We start from the raw sequence: 14,631 nt of genomic DNA on the forward strand, positions 1-14,631 counted from the left end.
CTGGGAAAATAACTGGGGTCTAAAGCTATCTAGTTCTCAAGTTTTGTAGTTGCAACAGATACTAGGAAACAGCTGATAGGGAGCACTAACCTACAAATATCCCTGCCCTCTATTCTTTGGCTTCTATGCTAGGAGAGATGTAAATTTCCTGAAGGCAACAAGGTTTTGATGTCAGTTAGGTTGCTTCTATCCCTGTTTTGCAGTTGTGGTGGGAAGAGGGAATTATTCCAGCCTAAAAAGTAATTCTTGATCAAATTGGAAAAATGCCAGAAGCAGGGAGTTATAGGCATGACAGTTCTCAGCTGCATTGCAAACAGGAATTGTTAAGAGTTGGCAAATTCTGGACAGGTTTCAGAGGAGGCACCTTGGCTTCAACTCCTATTTAATCCCTGCGTCTTCCTGTGGTACAAATAGCACATGTTGCAGAGATGGGTGGTGTACCAAAAGTGTGTGTGTACTCTCCTTCACAGTTTTTGTGAAAAAAATTGGTAACAAAGCCCAACACAGAACTCCCAATATTGATCATGTCCACCTCTAACAGACTTCGCACAATGCTACAAGCCTCAGTCAACTGCAAATTGAGGAGGGTTGCACATCTACAGTAAATAAAACCTACACTCCTATTTCAATCGAGTGACTCTCGACTGGATAGAGTGACCAGGCATTTCCTTCTTTGATTTTATTTTTTTTAATTTTTTTAAAGTCTGTCCATCTTCTTGGCAGAAGTCAGTACAGTATATACCTGCAGAGCTTACTGGTTAGATTTTTCAGAAGACCTCAGCACACACAACTGGGGCCAAGTTTGGGAGAGATCTCAGCTCCCATTTAGACACAAAAGCAAGCCGCTAGACTTTCAGAAGAACTCTGCACATTGGTTGCTGAGTCCTTTGGAAAATCTGTTGCAAAAAAACTTTGCTCTCCACTTGAAAGAGAAAAGCAGCATGGACCAAGACATTATTATTAGAAGTATGGATTTGCATACAGGCTCTGGAGCAGTTTGCAATGATTAAGCAGTTGAATGCAATGACTTCTATCCTTAATTGCTTTATAAGATGTTCCCAAGTGGGGAGAAAGGCATAGCTCCCATCTGAGTTATGCAGCTATGGCAACATTTCCAACTTCTCTAATGATGTTGGCAATACCACTTTATCACACTTTTTAAAATACATAAACTGTATTTTTATGTTCACTTACCCTGGCCAATTCTTCCTCATCAATCTCTGGCTGTCTATGTCTAGAATGCCTTTGCTCCTCATCATGGAAAATTGTTTTGGGTTTTTCATCTTCGGACTCACTATCTGATGGAGGCTCATTGATCCAGGCATCAAGGTCCAAACTGGCAACAAATGCAACAATTATAGACTCAGACTGGAAGGTCAGAATATATTTACTTACAACATATAGCTTTGTCCACATGCACAGCCATGTGTAGTCTTTCTAATCATTCAGAGTAAGCTTTATTATTGGAATTTTAACAGTGTGCTAAGCATTTGCAGACATGTAGAAAGGCATACTCCCATTTTCTAAGAGCTTACAATTAAAAGACTGGAGGGAGAAAAAAATCTTACCCTTCCGGAACTGGGACTTTTTTCTGTGCTTTAGGAGCTACTGGGTTCAGTTCACCTGCAAACAGGGCTATCACTTCCTCGGCTACAGGCACCTCTTTTATTTGTAGCTTCTGAATGTATTTAATCAGATGCAAAATGCAAGAAGCCTGGAAAACCAAATACAAAAAATGGTTTAAGAACTAGTCTCAATGCACTGACAGTCACTGAACCAGAAAAAAGAGTAGACAGCTGCAGTAAGATTTAGCATTTTATAATTGTACAGACATCCTTGAAGCTACAGAGACTGGCAGAGGAGGATTACAGGAGGCACTGTGGGCGGCTGGATTAGAGCAGGGGTTTGGGAGTCAGGACTTCTTACCCAGCTCTCCCACAGACTCAGTATGTGACCTTGGGCATGCTGCCTGCGCCTCCCCATCTGTAACATAGGGACAATGCTTATCCACCCTTACAAAACACTCAGATACTAGGATGAAACGCACTGTGGGCAGGATTTTCAGAAGCTCCCAAGGGAGCTCCCAGCCCTATACATAAAGTAATGTTGATGCATGAAGAATACATTTACCACCACATACAAACTGGAATCAACTCTTGCTGTGCAGGTCACTGACTACTGAGCCTCAAAGGAATTTTTTCTCTACACTGCCTATTCTTCCTTACTATGATTTCATGGCTTAGTTGGCAAAACTGACTGCACTGGTTATAAAAGTCAGGATTTTTTTTTAAAGTACATTGAATTATGCACATAATTTTCACTTTGTTTTTAATCTATATTCTATACCCTCTGCTCCTTCCATACACTGGAAATAATGGACTTTCACTCCCTTCACCTTGCACCCCAATGCCAATTTTTGATTCAGCTGGGGCTGTGTAATAGTCCTCACTCGGAGTCTGGTTGGGGAGTTTGGCATAGTCGTCATGGTCGCAACCCCTGACTGCCAACAGGATTGCAGGGAGGGGAGCCCAGGCCCTCCCACTCCACTGGGCTCCAACCCAGGGCCTTGGCAACCAAGGCTGTCCTCCCTGGGCCTCTTCCTCCTCTCACTCCCCCGTTCCCCAAGCTTATTCCAAGGCTTTCCCTGGTGGGGAAATCCAAACCGAAATAAGAAAAGGGGCGGGGTTACCAATGTCCAAGATCCACAGGATACTTCCCCCTCTGGTTGTCTCTGGGGTGGGTTCTCCCTTTCCTCAGGGAGGGCCCCTTTGGTCAGCTGTGTCAGAGCTTTTAAGCTTCCCTTCTCTCTGCACTGCTGGAGCTATAGGCTGCAGGTCTGCTACCCAAATGAGCTAATTCCCTGCCTTTTAATTCCTTCAGCAAATGGAGCATTTGCTGCATGCGTGTATTATGGAAAGGGGAAGGGCCGGCTGAGCCCAAAATAATCCCTTAACCCCTTTGTTGCCCAGTGTGGGGTTTGTACACCCCATCAGAGGCTGAGAGAGTTTTTAGAACACCGATTGACAAACCACTTCAGGCATCAAAATTTGTAGCAATTCTTTCTGGAACACGCACTAATGCAATGTTTGCATCAGTCACCTCTTATTTCGAATGGCCTCCTATGAAGAGTTGCACCCCAAAGTGCTCACATAGGGTGATAAGTGTGGCATGGTATGAAATCACAGAGACTGATGCTGCTCAATATGCAAACATGAACATGGCATTTATAGATTTAGATCTTTGCATGATTGGTTTGGGATGTAACTGCATATTATTTACATGTCTTTTATTGGACCAACTTCTAAGCTACACAGAGATCTTCCTCGGGTCTCAAAAGCTTGTACCTTCCACTGACAGAAGTTTCACCTACCTTGTGTCTCTCATATCCTGGGACCAACACTGCTACAACAACACTGCAAACTACTATTTATATAGATTGAGATCCGTCTAACGGTTAAAGCACAGGATTGCGAGTCAGATTTGGACTCTGCCACAGTCTTGCTGTGCAAGCGATCTTGGGCAAGTCATTCAATCTTCCCGTGTCTCAGTATCCACGTCTATAAAACAAGGATTGTTTACGCACCTGCATCACTGAAGTATGCAAGGTACAGAATGCTAGCAGAGATCTTGTATGACAGGTATTTATATAAAATACATGTATGATCCATGCAAGATGATGTTAATTCACTATCACAAATTAAACCGATAGTAGAGGTTTAAAGATCATTTTGACAAAACCAAAGATAGTTTTGCTGCCTTACCCTCTCTTGTACTTCTAGATCCGCACTTTGTACAAACTGAGGCAAACGGTCGATCATCAATTGGGTAATTTCCTGGGCTCCTTCCTTTTCCCCAGCTTGCTCTTTCTGTTGTAGGATGGATGCATAAAGCTTTACCATGTTCTGGACATAAACTGCCTGGATGTGGCCTGGTAGAGTGGTAACTTTAGGCCTCAGCATTGCTTCTAAGGTCTGGTTTGATTCCTCAAGGTGTCTGAAAGACATTGAATGGATGCAAATGAAGGCAGAAAGAGAGCGGAGTCCATTTAAAAAGCTTGACATTTCACCAAGTTTCATGTAAATATACAAAAACGACTTAGACATTAAAAGATTTTCAGCAAAACTCTGTGTTGGCCTAACTCTACTCCCAGTCAGACAGCAGCATTTTTGTTTCAGACTCTCATGACTAAGGCTATGATTTAGTCATGGGTATTGTTACAATGGAGGAGATGGTATGATGGGATAACATGATTTTGGCAATTAACTGATCTTTAAATATTCATGGTAAATAGGCCCAATGGCCTGTGATGGGATGTTAGATGGGGTGGGATCCGAGTTACTACAGAGAATTCTTTCCAGGGTATCTGGCTGGTGAATCTTGCCCATATGTTCAGCTGATTGCCATATCTGGGGTCAGGAAGGAATTTTCCTCCAGGGCAGATTGGAAGAGGCCCTGGAGGTTTTTCGCCTTCCTCTGTAGCATGGGGCACGGGTCACTTGCTGGAGGATTCTCTGCTCCTTGAAGTCTTTAAACCATGATTTGAGGACTTCAATAGCTCAGACATAGGTGAGAGGTTTATCGCAGGAGTGGATGGGTGAGATTCTGTGGCCTGCGTTGTGCGGGAGGTCGGACTAGATGATCATAATGGTCCCTTCTGACCTTAATATCTATGAATCTACATTTTCGTTTCCATTTCAGTGATCTCTATTAAAAGCGTGCTCAATTTACAAGTTTTTTTTTTTTTTTTTTTTAAATAAATAAACGTTTGCTCTGCAGACTCAGCCTAGGATCCAGCAGTAAAGCTATGTTTTTTCCATCTTATACATCGCCAGTAACCAAGGTTTGGTTATACCTGTGCACACCTATTAAACAGAATGGAACTTAGTAAGTGATATTATTAACGCAGAAGCAAAAACAGAATCCAGCTCTTACATTGCCAGTTTTTGTGGGTCAAGTTACATTTTCCTATTTTTTTTTAAAAAAGGGAGTCTCTTCCCACCGCTGTGTGGAAGACTTGTACAAAAAAAAGAAGCTGGCTGACTGCATAGGGGAAATTATACATAAAATTCTGTCAAATGCACGATGTTACAAACTGAACAGGAAAGTGTTCTCTATTACCTCTTATGCCTCTGAGATTTGAGTTGACAGAATCCATTTAAATCAGACCAAGATTTATTGAGTTAACACCGCCTTTCCCGGGGAATGTGCATGCTGCCTCTGCTACATTGCTTATACCCACATCCATCCCTTACTTTCTCGGCTGGCAGGGATATGGATGCAAGAGACACAGACTAGCCCAACAGCTTTTCACATGTAGTAACCATCTTGGGTAGGAGCAGCTGCATTAGTCTGGGAAAAGCAGTGCTCACTCTGAAATACTGCTTTGTCAGCTCCATGGTGCATGTTCTGAGCTTCCATCACCCAAGACACCTTCACTTTCAAGTGAGAGGAGTCTCAATCAGCAAACATTCTGCTTTTCACCTTTCAAAGGTGATTTAAAAACTTTCCCTTTGCACTTACTCTGAGAACTCCCCACATATCCAGGCAGCAGCATAAAGCACCTCACAGATGCCGTTCCTCTGGGTGTTGCTGGCTATCAGATGGGCATTGTCCAGGAGCATGGCCATCTGGGAAACAGCAAACTTACGAATGGCTTTAACCCTGATAGCTACATCCAGCATCTGAGCTGCTATAAGGTGACCATGCCGAGTACCTTCCAACCGGGTCAGTTCCACCAGGATGCTTATGTACCTACAAGGAGGTGAAAGTGATACACTCTTAACATCAGGCAAGCAGACAGTGCCATCACTACTTATTTCAAAGTCTAGATGCAAAAGTACGGACCATTCAAAGTTTGTGATGTACTGGTAGTTGGATTGGCTACATATGTCTATGATTTTGGTCAGTAACTCATCTCTGTATGTTGTTCCTTCTGCTTTGTCCACATGAATCATCAGTTTCTTCACTATCTCCATCAAGTTCTTTTTGGACACCTGTTTTAAGAGTGAAATGAGACATGAGCCACAGACAGGTAACGCAGACTTGCTGCCAGGTCTTTCCCATTTCATAAAAGCTGAGGAAAGTAGTAGATACTTATTAGCTGTACCTGTATCTGTCTTTGGGTGAGACAGGTATGAAGAATACAGAGATACTAACACCACCTCTAGCTCTGGACAGCTGGACAATTTAGCTGCAGCCAGAGACTGAATTTGTTTGTTGGGGCACGTCTCGATAGCATTTGTACCAGTCTAATGGCCGGACACCTGTCATTGGACACTTGATCTAGCAGAGGTTTATTTGCATAAGCCCAGGACTGAACTTGGTAAGACCCTAACCACTAGATCAGAATAATTTTCAATCCATAACTGCAAGGATACGATGGTGATATGTTACGGATATCATAAATCACATTTTAAATTTGAGGCTAACCCCATACACTTTAAGAGTATTTTTAATTTTCAGTATTTTCCCAATGACTGCTCACTCAGATTTCCACCCCTTAAAGTGCATTATAAGCAGAAGTGTGACTATGTAAATATGATACTACTTCTTTAACAGATCTGCCCCATGCATGTATGCAGAGTCATATTTGAAAATCAAAATCTGGCTATTACTTCTCACTCCTATTAGCAATGTAGATCCAATACAGCTCTGCAATAGCGAGCCGTAACAGAACTCAGAATTGGTATTACAGTATGGCAATGACAGAGAAACCCGAAGGAACACAGCTGACGGTTGCCATGCTGATGGCTTGAAAAGACTATTTTACACTTGTAAACTGAGCAAGTTTGATAGACTTATGAAAACACCCCTCCCACCCAAAAAACAATGCTAACTTTATAAGTCACTTATCAGAGCATAACTGCACTTTAACCTGCTCTGGAAACCTAATACATTGACATGTAGCAAGCAGTAGGGAATTCAAGTTTGTGACCACCAGTGTCTGCAGCCATATCACCTCATGCTACGATCACAGCACATCTCAGGCTTGATCAGTATATAGATGGAGACCTTCCAGGAAGCGTAGGTATTGCAGAAGTGCTGTTGATGACTTAGTATATGGCACTCTTCCTTCTGAGTCAGTGTTCCAGCAGAATGCTAGGCAGCATTGCTAGAAGGGCTGTCTTTTGAATATGTAAAAAAAGATCTTGACCTCTTGTCAAGACTCCCAAGCAATTATAACTTGGTTAGATACTCTCTGCCCAACTATGAAACAACCAGAAAAACACTTTAAACGGGACGCAATATTCTTTACTTCCACTGCCAAAATATCACAGCATTTTAGGAATGAAGTCTGCCATGATCCACCCCATTTGAACGTATTTTCATAGAGCTTTTTGGATGAAAGGCACTTTATACACCAAGGTTGTAACCACAGTGCCTTCAAAAATCTACAAGATTATCTCCATTAAGCTGTATTTCTTCAGTCTAGACAACATTGTTAAATCTTCCTTGAAAAGTAGTACCACACAACACACGTGCAAAGGAACAGAGGCACAAGCACCCGGGGTGAGATTGTGTGTTGCACCTCAGGGCCTCAGAAGGACATGGTGGGGCATGGCATACTAAGGTAGCTCAAAGCCAACTTTGCATCCTGATCTAATGCTGCTTCTCAACTTCAGCATAATTTAGACAGCCCTGGAGTAGTGTTTGGAGTTAGAGCATCTATAGTACAGACGGTAGTGGTGCCTGGAATTTCCAAAGCACTGTATGCTACAGCCCTCACCCTCAGCACCCTGCCGGTTATCTGGTATGGTCTATGCCAAGGTTTGCAAGGGGTCTTCAGAAGCAGCCTTATAGATGTCTTCTATAGTGCCTGTGATCAGGGGAATCTTTTCATGTCATGCCAGCCCCTTCACCCTGCATAAAGGGGCCAAAGTAAGGGCAAGGATCTCACCCCAGGGATTTTTTGTAAGTGCTAACTAAGGAGGGGAGGAGGAATGCACAGAAACATACCATGCCATATAGGAGATCTAAAGCTCTGAGTCGGATGGATTCATCCTTGTCATCCAAACACTGGAGAATGAGATCCTTGTGGGACTGAACTGACTTAGGATGAGTTTTCAGGATTTTGGACATTGCTAATAAACCCAGGTACTTCACTGTGGTGGGAAAAAAACAAAGTAAAATTTTTCCACATACACAAATACTGTACTGTTTCTTGCAAGCACAGGGGATTTTAAGATGGGTTGACTTTCCCATCTAACCTCAAATCCCAGATATACTGTTTGGGATAAACTCTGACAGAGGGAGCACATTTACCAGTTAGAAAACGAAAAGAACAGCCTAAGCATCTATTTCTTCCTTTGCACCCTGCCCACCCCGTGTGTACTTTCAGCCAAGCCACACCCATTCAGGTTTCACCATCTGTAAAGAGTGGAAGTCACTGTGGCTCGGAGATCTATGCACACACACTGTGTGTGCAAGATTAGATTATTTTGGCCAGCAGTGTCGGTTGGAGTGCTTGCACCCTCCATGCCCTGACCACCTTCTTTCTTCACCCTCAAAGACAGAAAAGGCAAAGCAGGTCCAACATTCCTCCATAGCAGCAGAGGAGGAAGGCAGGTCATGAACTCCATGTGGAAAACACATCTTAAAGAACCACAGTTATTGCAAAGAAAGTAACCATTCCCCCCGACTGGAGCTGGAGAGGTGCCCGATATAAACAGCACCGGTAGCCGGTACCATAAAGGAATTAACTGCTGCCGATAGTAAGAGACTCAGGCTGCCTGGGCATAGCAAGATCACTCTGTGCTGAAAATTACTATGGTGCTAGGAGCATCTGTATTGCCAGGGCAGCATCAGGTCATCTGCACTGCTTGCACCAATGTTGGTACTGGATGACGTGCAGACAGCTGCCCAAGATGGTACCACATGTGCTCAATGACTGGGTTCTGCGAGTGTTCGAGCTACTCCAATAGTGCAAACAGAATTACTATACGGGAAAGGGGCTGTTCTCTTCTGAAGGTGAAGACGACATTTATAGTTCTCGCTATAGATGCTTGGAAAAGGTTCTTCACTAAAAAGGATTTAAATGGTGTTAGCTACAAGTAACTTATGCCAATGCATTTCCCAGCACTAGCAAGTCTGGTGGTCTTGGATTTTACCATTAGTCTATGGAATAGCTAGCGTTTCTTGGACGTGCTTCCTCACTGGAAGATCTATGAAGGGAAAACCCAGAATATGGAAAGAAATTTTTTTTTGTTTTAGATTTAACATACCATAAATGGCACTATTACTCATCTACTTAAAGAACAGCTAGTTGTACATGATATTTATGAATAGCAAAAATCATAAATATGAAATTCTTTAGTACACATCTACCAATTCACACAATACTGGGCATTCTATAATACTGAACAGGTTGTTTTCTAGAACCGCTCATTGCGTTTAATACCACTGCCACTTAGCCCCATCAGATTGACCACTGAAGCCTCAAGGAAGACAAGCAACACTTACAGTTCTGATCAGAATCTTCTATTAGTATTCTTAACTTCTGAACACAGAGCTGAAAAAAAGTGCAAGTCAGGATTAACATGAGCTTTGAGAAGACTACTATTTAAAATATTCCCTTAATGGAGATTACTCGCTATACTGGGTGGGTGCAATACATGACGAAGCAGCGTTACCAAGATCTGTGACAACTGGTAAAACAGTACTGTTACATTAACGGATCATAAGATGAAGGGAACATGGAGCTCCAGTAATTGTATTCTGAGTGGCAACTGATCAAAAGCAGTAGCAAAGCCTCTGAAATTGAATCTTGTTCTTAGGCATCTGGCCTTCCCTGCTCCATACATCCTTTAGGGATAGAGGAAGCAGAAGACAGCACACAGAATCTGAGTTTTAGAGGAAAGGAAGTTTAGGAACCTATCTGAGAAATAACTAAATAATAAAAGCCAGATAATAAGCAAGGCTGTCCAATCAGCAGGCTCCTACTTCAAATATCTGGAGTACTTCCTCCCCCCCGTTTCCAGAATAAATAGGTATAATCTGGCAAAATAAAAACCTTAAGAGAAGTGCTGTACCTGGATGCTGGCACTGTGATTGGGCATCCCAGAGGATAAAGAGATCAAAACTGAAACACACAAGCACTAACGTTACATTTGTTCCACACAACGAAGTATAAACAAGATAAAACTTAATACATGATATCTGGCTTAGCTCTCGTGAAGATATGTTTGGTGGTCTCGCCCTAGTGCTTTCTGGCTGCCACTCACAAAAGTGCATGGTTTGGTACAATGTCAACACAGCTGTGAAGTCTGTTCTAGCAAGGCCCCAAGAACAGAGGAGTGTGATGTTGCAGAACAAAGGGAGGCATATGGGAGAGCTTTTACAAAGCCTCCCAAAGAGCTCTGTTTTCATGATGCTTTGCTCTTGCCAGGGTAACTTTAGTCTCTCTTTTACAGTTTCCATCTAGCAATCCAGACACTAATTAAAAGGTCACCAGTGACTGTACCACTGGATTTTTGTCTGTAGTTCCCTGAAAAGATGACATAGCAGTGAATCCTACTCAGAGTAATTACATCAAACCCAATCAAGTTAGCAAGAGCCTCAGAGGGCAAGGCAGGCTTTACTGTTGATTACAGGGGACATTTGTGCAGCTTTGGCAGTGCATGACTCCATGGCAAACAACTCAGAGTCATCATGCTGCCTGTCATAAAGTGCATCCATGTCCATGGCAACAGAAGAGGCATTAAAAGGCAGGAAGAAAGCTCCTTCTTATTCAGCCAGTCTGTTCCCTATGAATATTCAGACATATCTGTGGACTCTAGTCACTTGAGAGTTATTTCTCTTTACTCCCACTAACCCTGCAGAGCCAACATTTCTGGGAGAGGGTGCTGGATTCTATTCTGGCTCATGCATCAAGAGAACTGTTGGCTTAGTTTGAGGGTCTGTGAGCATGGAGGTATGGGAGGGTGCTGCATATAGGTACATAGCTTATTACTGTATTTGCCAGGTTTTGTGGGTTTCAGTTTGTGCATTATTTAAAAGAGTGTGTATATTATTTTATTATTGTTAACTAAGTTTTGTTTGCTTTTACCTTTAGCAAGTTTGATTTACATTTTGTTAGTTTATCCCCTATATATTGACAGCAGAGGATTTCAGTTTCAATTACGTAGTGAGCCAAGTTCACTAAGCGATTTCATTTGGTTATATTAAGTTAATTGAAATGGCAGGTAAAAATGGATTTTATGGTGGACGTTATTTAACTGCTGTCAAAGTTAAACATGTTCTATTTTAGGCTGACTTTCAGTTCTCACCTGCTATCACTGTGTTCACACATTCATACAGAAGAGACATGGCTGAGGTGCTACAGGGAAGAAACAAATCAAGTATTTCAGATAAAGAACAAAAATATCACTTTATGAAAAGTTCTCAAAAACACCACCTTTTATTACACAGAAATTACCAACCTTTTCCTCCCTCCTCCATATATGTTTGAACTAGATGAAATAATTCTTATTCTTCAAAACATTCAATACCCAGTCTTCATTGAATCCAGCTAAATTTATGGGGGTGGGGTGGTAAACAACGAGTTTCTCAATCCATATTCCTGACACCTGAGAAATCCACACGGATCTACTTTACACCTTTTCTTCTCTGGGAAACAAGGAAGCAATAGCACCATTTTGAGTGGTAAGGGGAAACTAAAAACTCAAGATCTCAGCATCAAGTACAGCCCACTGACCCAAACTTGGCTAAGAACTAAGCGAATATAAGGGTAGGATCAAATTAAGACCACTAATGCATGTGAAACAAAGGGCTGGTAGAAAGCCCTGAAATCTCTCTCCTCCAACACCATTAAATGCTGCTCAAGCAACTGATCCTTTCAGAAATTTACTGGATTGTGTCCATTACTCACCTCTACTAGAGAAAAATCTGCTTCTTTAAAAGTCATTTGCCCAAAATGTCTCTCTACTTGGGTCCGCGCCCAAAACTTCTGCCTGCTCTCAATAGCATGCTGCGTGCAAAGTATCTCCAACTGAGTGTCTCAAAAGCACTATACACAGCTGGTGTCCTCATTTACACATGGTGGAAACTGAGGCTCAGAGGTGAAGTGACTTGCCAGAGTCAGTGAGCATGATAATGGTAGGAGTAGAACCCAGAGGGATGGTCCACTAAGGTAATGAACTACCAAGTTAATTCCTGATGTAGCAGTCACAAATGACACTATAAAGATGACTCAGCACATAGGATCTAAAAACTCAGTACAGCCAGGCACAAGCACAAAGGATCTAAAAACCCAGGACACCCAGGTCCAGGATAAGATTTTTTATTGCCTATGCTGTTAGCAGTTGGTGGCAGGTTTCTTGCCTTATGCATTAGATAACACTGGCCCAGGAACATCATGACTAATATGATGGAAACCAACCAGACTTCAGGTTAAAGTCCGCACAACTAATTAAATGAATAACTATTGCAGGAGCAGGATGAGGACATGGGAAGGAGAGGGGGTGTAGATATAAAAACTGTCCATCTCACTGCTTTTCTTGAAGTAGTACTAAATTTGTATTTTTGCCAGTGCTGCAATGAACTGAACCCTCTTTAGGTATTTGGATGCAAGCCCGCTGGCTGTTCAAGAGAGAGATGGGTTACAGCAGACACTTTTCGTTCCTTAGTCTATAATTAGTAACAAATGGGCTTCTCTTCTAGCAGCATGAACTGTGGAAACTGAGGTAATGCTTTAATTTAAAGTTATTAACTACACTTAAGACAATGATTGCTGGTGAACTAGCCACAGAGTTTCAACACTTTGGGTCTGACTGCTCTTGAGACTTAACTTGAGTTAATTGACTGCCAATTAATTCAATTTAACTTTTTGTAAATGCTATTCTGGACACTCCAAACATGTTTGTTGTTTACCCTAGGGCTCAACTGAACCCTCTAGAATAGAGGTATCCTTAGTAAATGGCTGCAAGAGGAATTTGACGAAAATGCATTCCACAGTATCTATAAAATCTGGGAGATCAAATAAAAGCAGGGTGCACATAGAGGGACACAGAACCCATGGTGACAAAGCCTATTTGAGGGAGACACTGACAGCACAAAGCAATTGCAGCCTCCTTTCTGGGTGGCCGTAGAAGGACCGTCTAAAGGAAGCTGCCACAATTCAAAAAGCAGGCAATACTGACCAAGCAACGGACCATTTCAGAGCATCCCTGTTGCCTGGGACCTCTAGGGAGCTCTCAGAAAACTAGTGCTCATTCTGCAGAATCCCTGAGGGAGGGTGGTGGCAGCAATGTGACCTGACTTCTCTCCTGCACCTCCCAGGAATGAATCTTTCTGGGACTCGGCATCCACTGGAGACATAACAGGTGCCGGCTGCACTTCTCAGCCCCAGTGGGGTGAAATCTAGGTCTGTGCACAAATTTTTCGAGCCATTTGACCAGCCCCTACTATCGGCTATACTGTTAACTTTAAGTAATATTTCTTTATAATCCATGGGCCTTTAACTGTCTTGTTAACACAAAATTAAGCTTCCACCATGGAGCAGTCTCAAAGAATGTTAAATGGACAGACAAACAGTGGTTTGTTCGGGAACCACCCCCTCCACTATTATAGACGATACTGTACATGTGTGAGAACTTGCTCACTCACAGCTCACCTCCTCTCTCCTCAACATAAACAATCAATCCTACCATGACTACTGCGAGCCTTAACAGAAAAGATCCTCTTCTCCCACCCCCCTCTAAAACAGGGGTTCCCAATCATAGAAGGGCAGGACTGGAAAGGACCTCAATACAGCATCTGGTTCAGACCCCTGAACTGAAGCAGGATTAAGTATTATCTAAACCATCCCTGACAGGTGTTCGTCTAACCTGTTCTTAAAAACCTGTAGTGATGAGGATTCCACAACCCTAGGCAATTTGTTCCAGTTCTTAACTTCCCCTCACGTTTACAAAGTATTCGTAATGTCTAACCTATAATCTCCCATGCTGTAATTTAAGCCCATTAGTTCTTATCCTGTCCTCAGTGGATACAGAGAACAGTTTTTTCACCCTTCTCTTCATCCCAACCTTTTACATACTTGAAGATTTATCATGCCCCCTCAGTCTTCTCCAAAAGAAACAAACCCAATTTTTTCTCTGAGGTCATGTTTTCTAGACCTTTAATCATTTTTGTTGCTCTCCTCTGGACTTTCTCCAGTTTGTCTAAACTTACACACCTTCCTAGGCTCAGCACAGGGAACTTGACTAGATGGCCTCTCTCAGGTCTCTTCCAATTGCCAGTCACATTCAGAAGTTTTAAAAGGATATTTTATACTGGGGCTGTTCCAGTGACATAATTTTAACTTTTGACGTCTGGAGCCAAACATTTCTATATGTAATAAACCTAGGCGGACTCCATTCATGCTACCACAAACAATGCTGAAGAATTAAGGAGGTGAAACAAGTATATTTTCAGACTTACCTATGTATGAGATTGGTAAGTGGCTCAATCAATTTCTTTCCCAGCCTAGGTTCTAATGGAGTAAGAGCACCAAACTATATGAAAAGAAAAGGAGGAAGGGAAATTCCTTTAATAGCTAGCTTTCGCCAGGGTAAAACACTACTATCGTCATTTATGTGGCACAACACAACGAAACAAAATTAAAAGGAGATGTTTTGCCTCCTTTGGTTGTTATGT

The 14,631-nt window shown here is 42.3% G+C and overlaps 1 protein-coding gene across 2 annotated transcripts in view; it reads right to left on the reverse strand.

Annotated features, from left to right (window-relative positions):
- The window catches only part of AP3D1 (adaptor related protein complex 3 subunit delta 1), a 74,025-nt gene that overhangs the window by 18,702 nt on the left and 40,692 nt on the right, over positions 1 to 14,631 (reverse strand). For both annotated transcript variants that reach the window (XM_048830618.2, XM_048830620.2), the window contains 10 exons: positions 14,416 to 14,489; positions 11,265 to 11,314; positions 10,029 to 10,078; positions 9,460 to 9,508; positions 7,957 to 8,102; positions 5,845 to 5,993; positions 5,521 to 5,751; positions 3,762 to 3,993; positions 1,569 to 1,714; positions 1,195 to 1,336 (listed from right to left, as the gene is read on the reverse strand). In XM_048830618.2, coding sequence (XP_048686575.2) covers positions 1,195 to 1,336; positions 1,569 to 1,714; positions 3,762 to 3,993; positions 5,521 to 5,751; positions 5,845 to 5,993; positions 7,957 to 8,102; positions 9,460 to 9,508; positions 10,029 to 10,078; positions 11,265 to 11,314; positions 14,416 to 14,489 — 1,269 coding nt within the window. The remainder of the gene's footprint in view (positions 1 to 1,194; positions 1,337 to 1,568; positions 1,715 to 3,761; positions 3,994 to 5,520; positions 5,752 to 5,844; positions 5,994 to 7,956; positions 8,103 to 9,459; positions 9,509 to 10,028; positions 10,079 to 11,264; positions 11,315 to 14,415; positions 14,490 to 14,631) is intronic.

Source organism: Caretta caretta, chromosome 25, assembly GCF_965140235.1.
Source record: "Caretta caretta isolate rCarCar2 chromosome 25, rCarCar1.hap1, whole genome shotgun sequence".
NCBI lineage: Eukaryota > Metazoa > Chordata > Testudines > Cheloniidae > Caretta > Caretta caretta.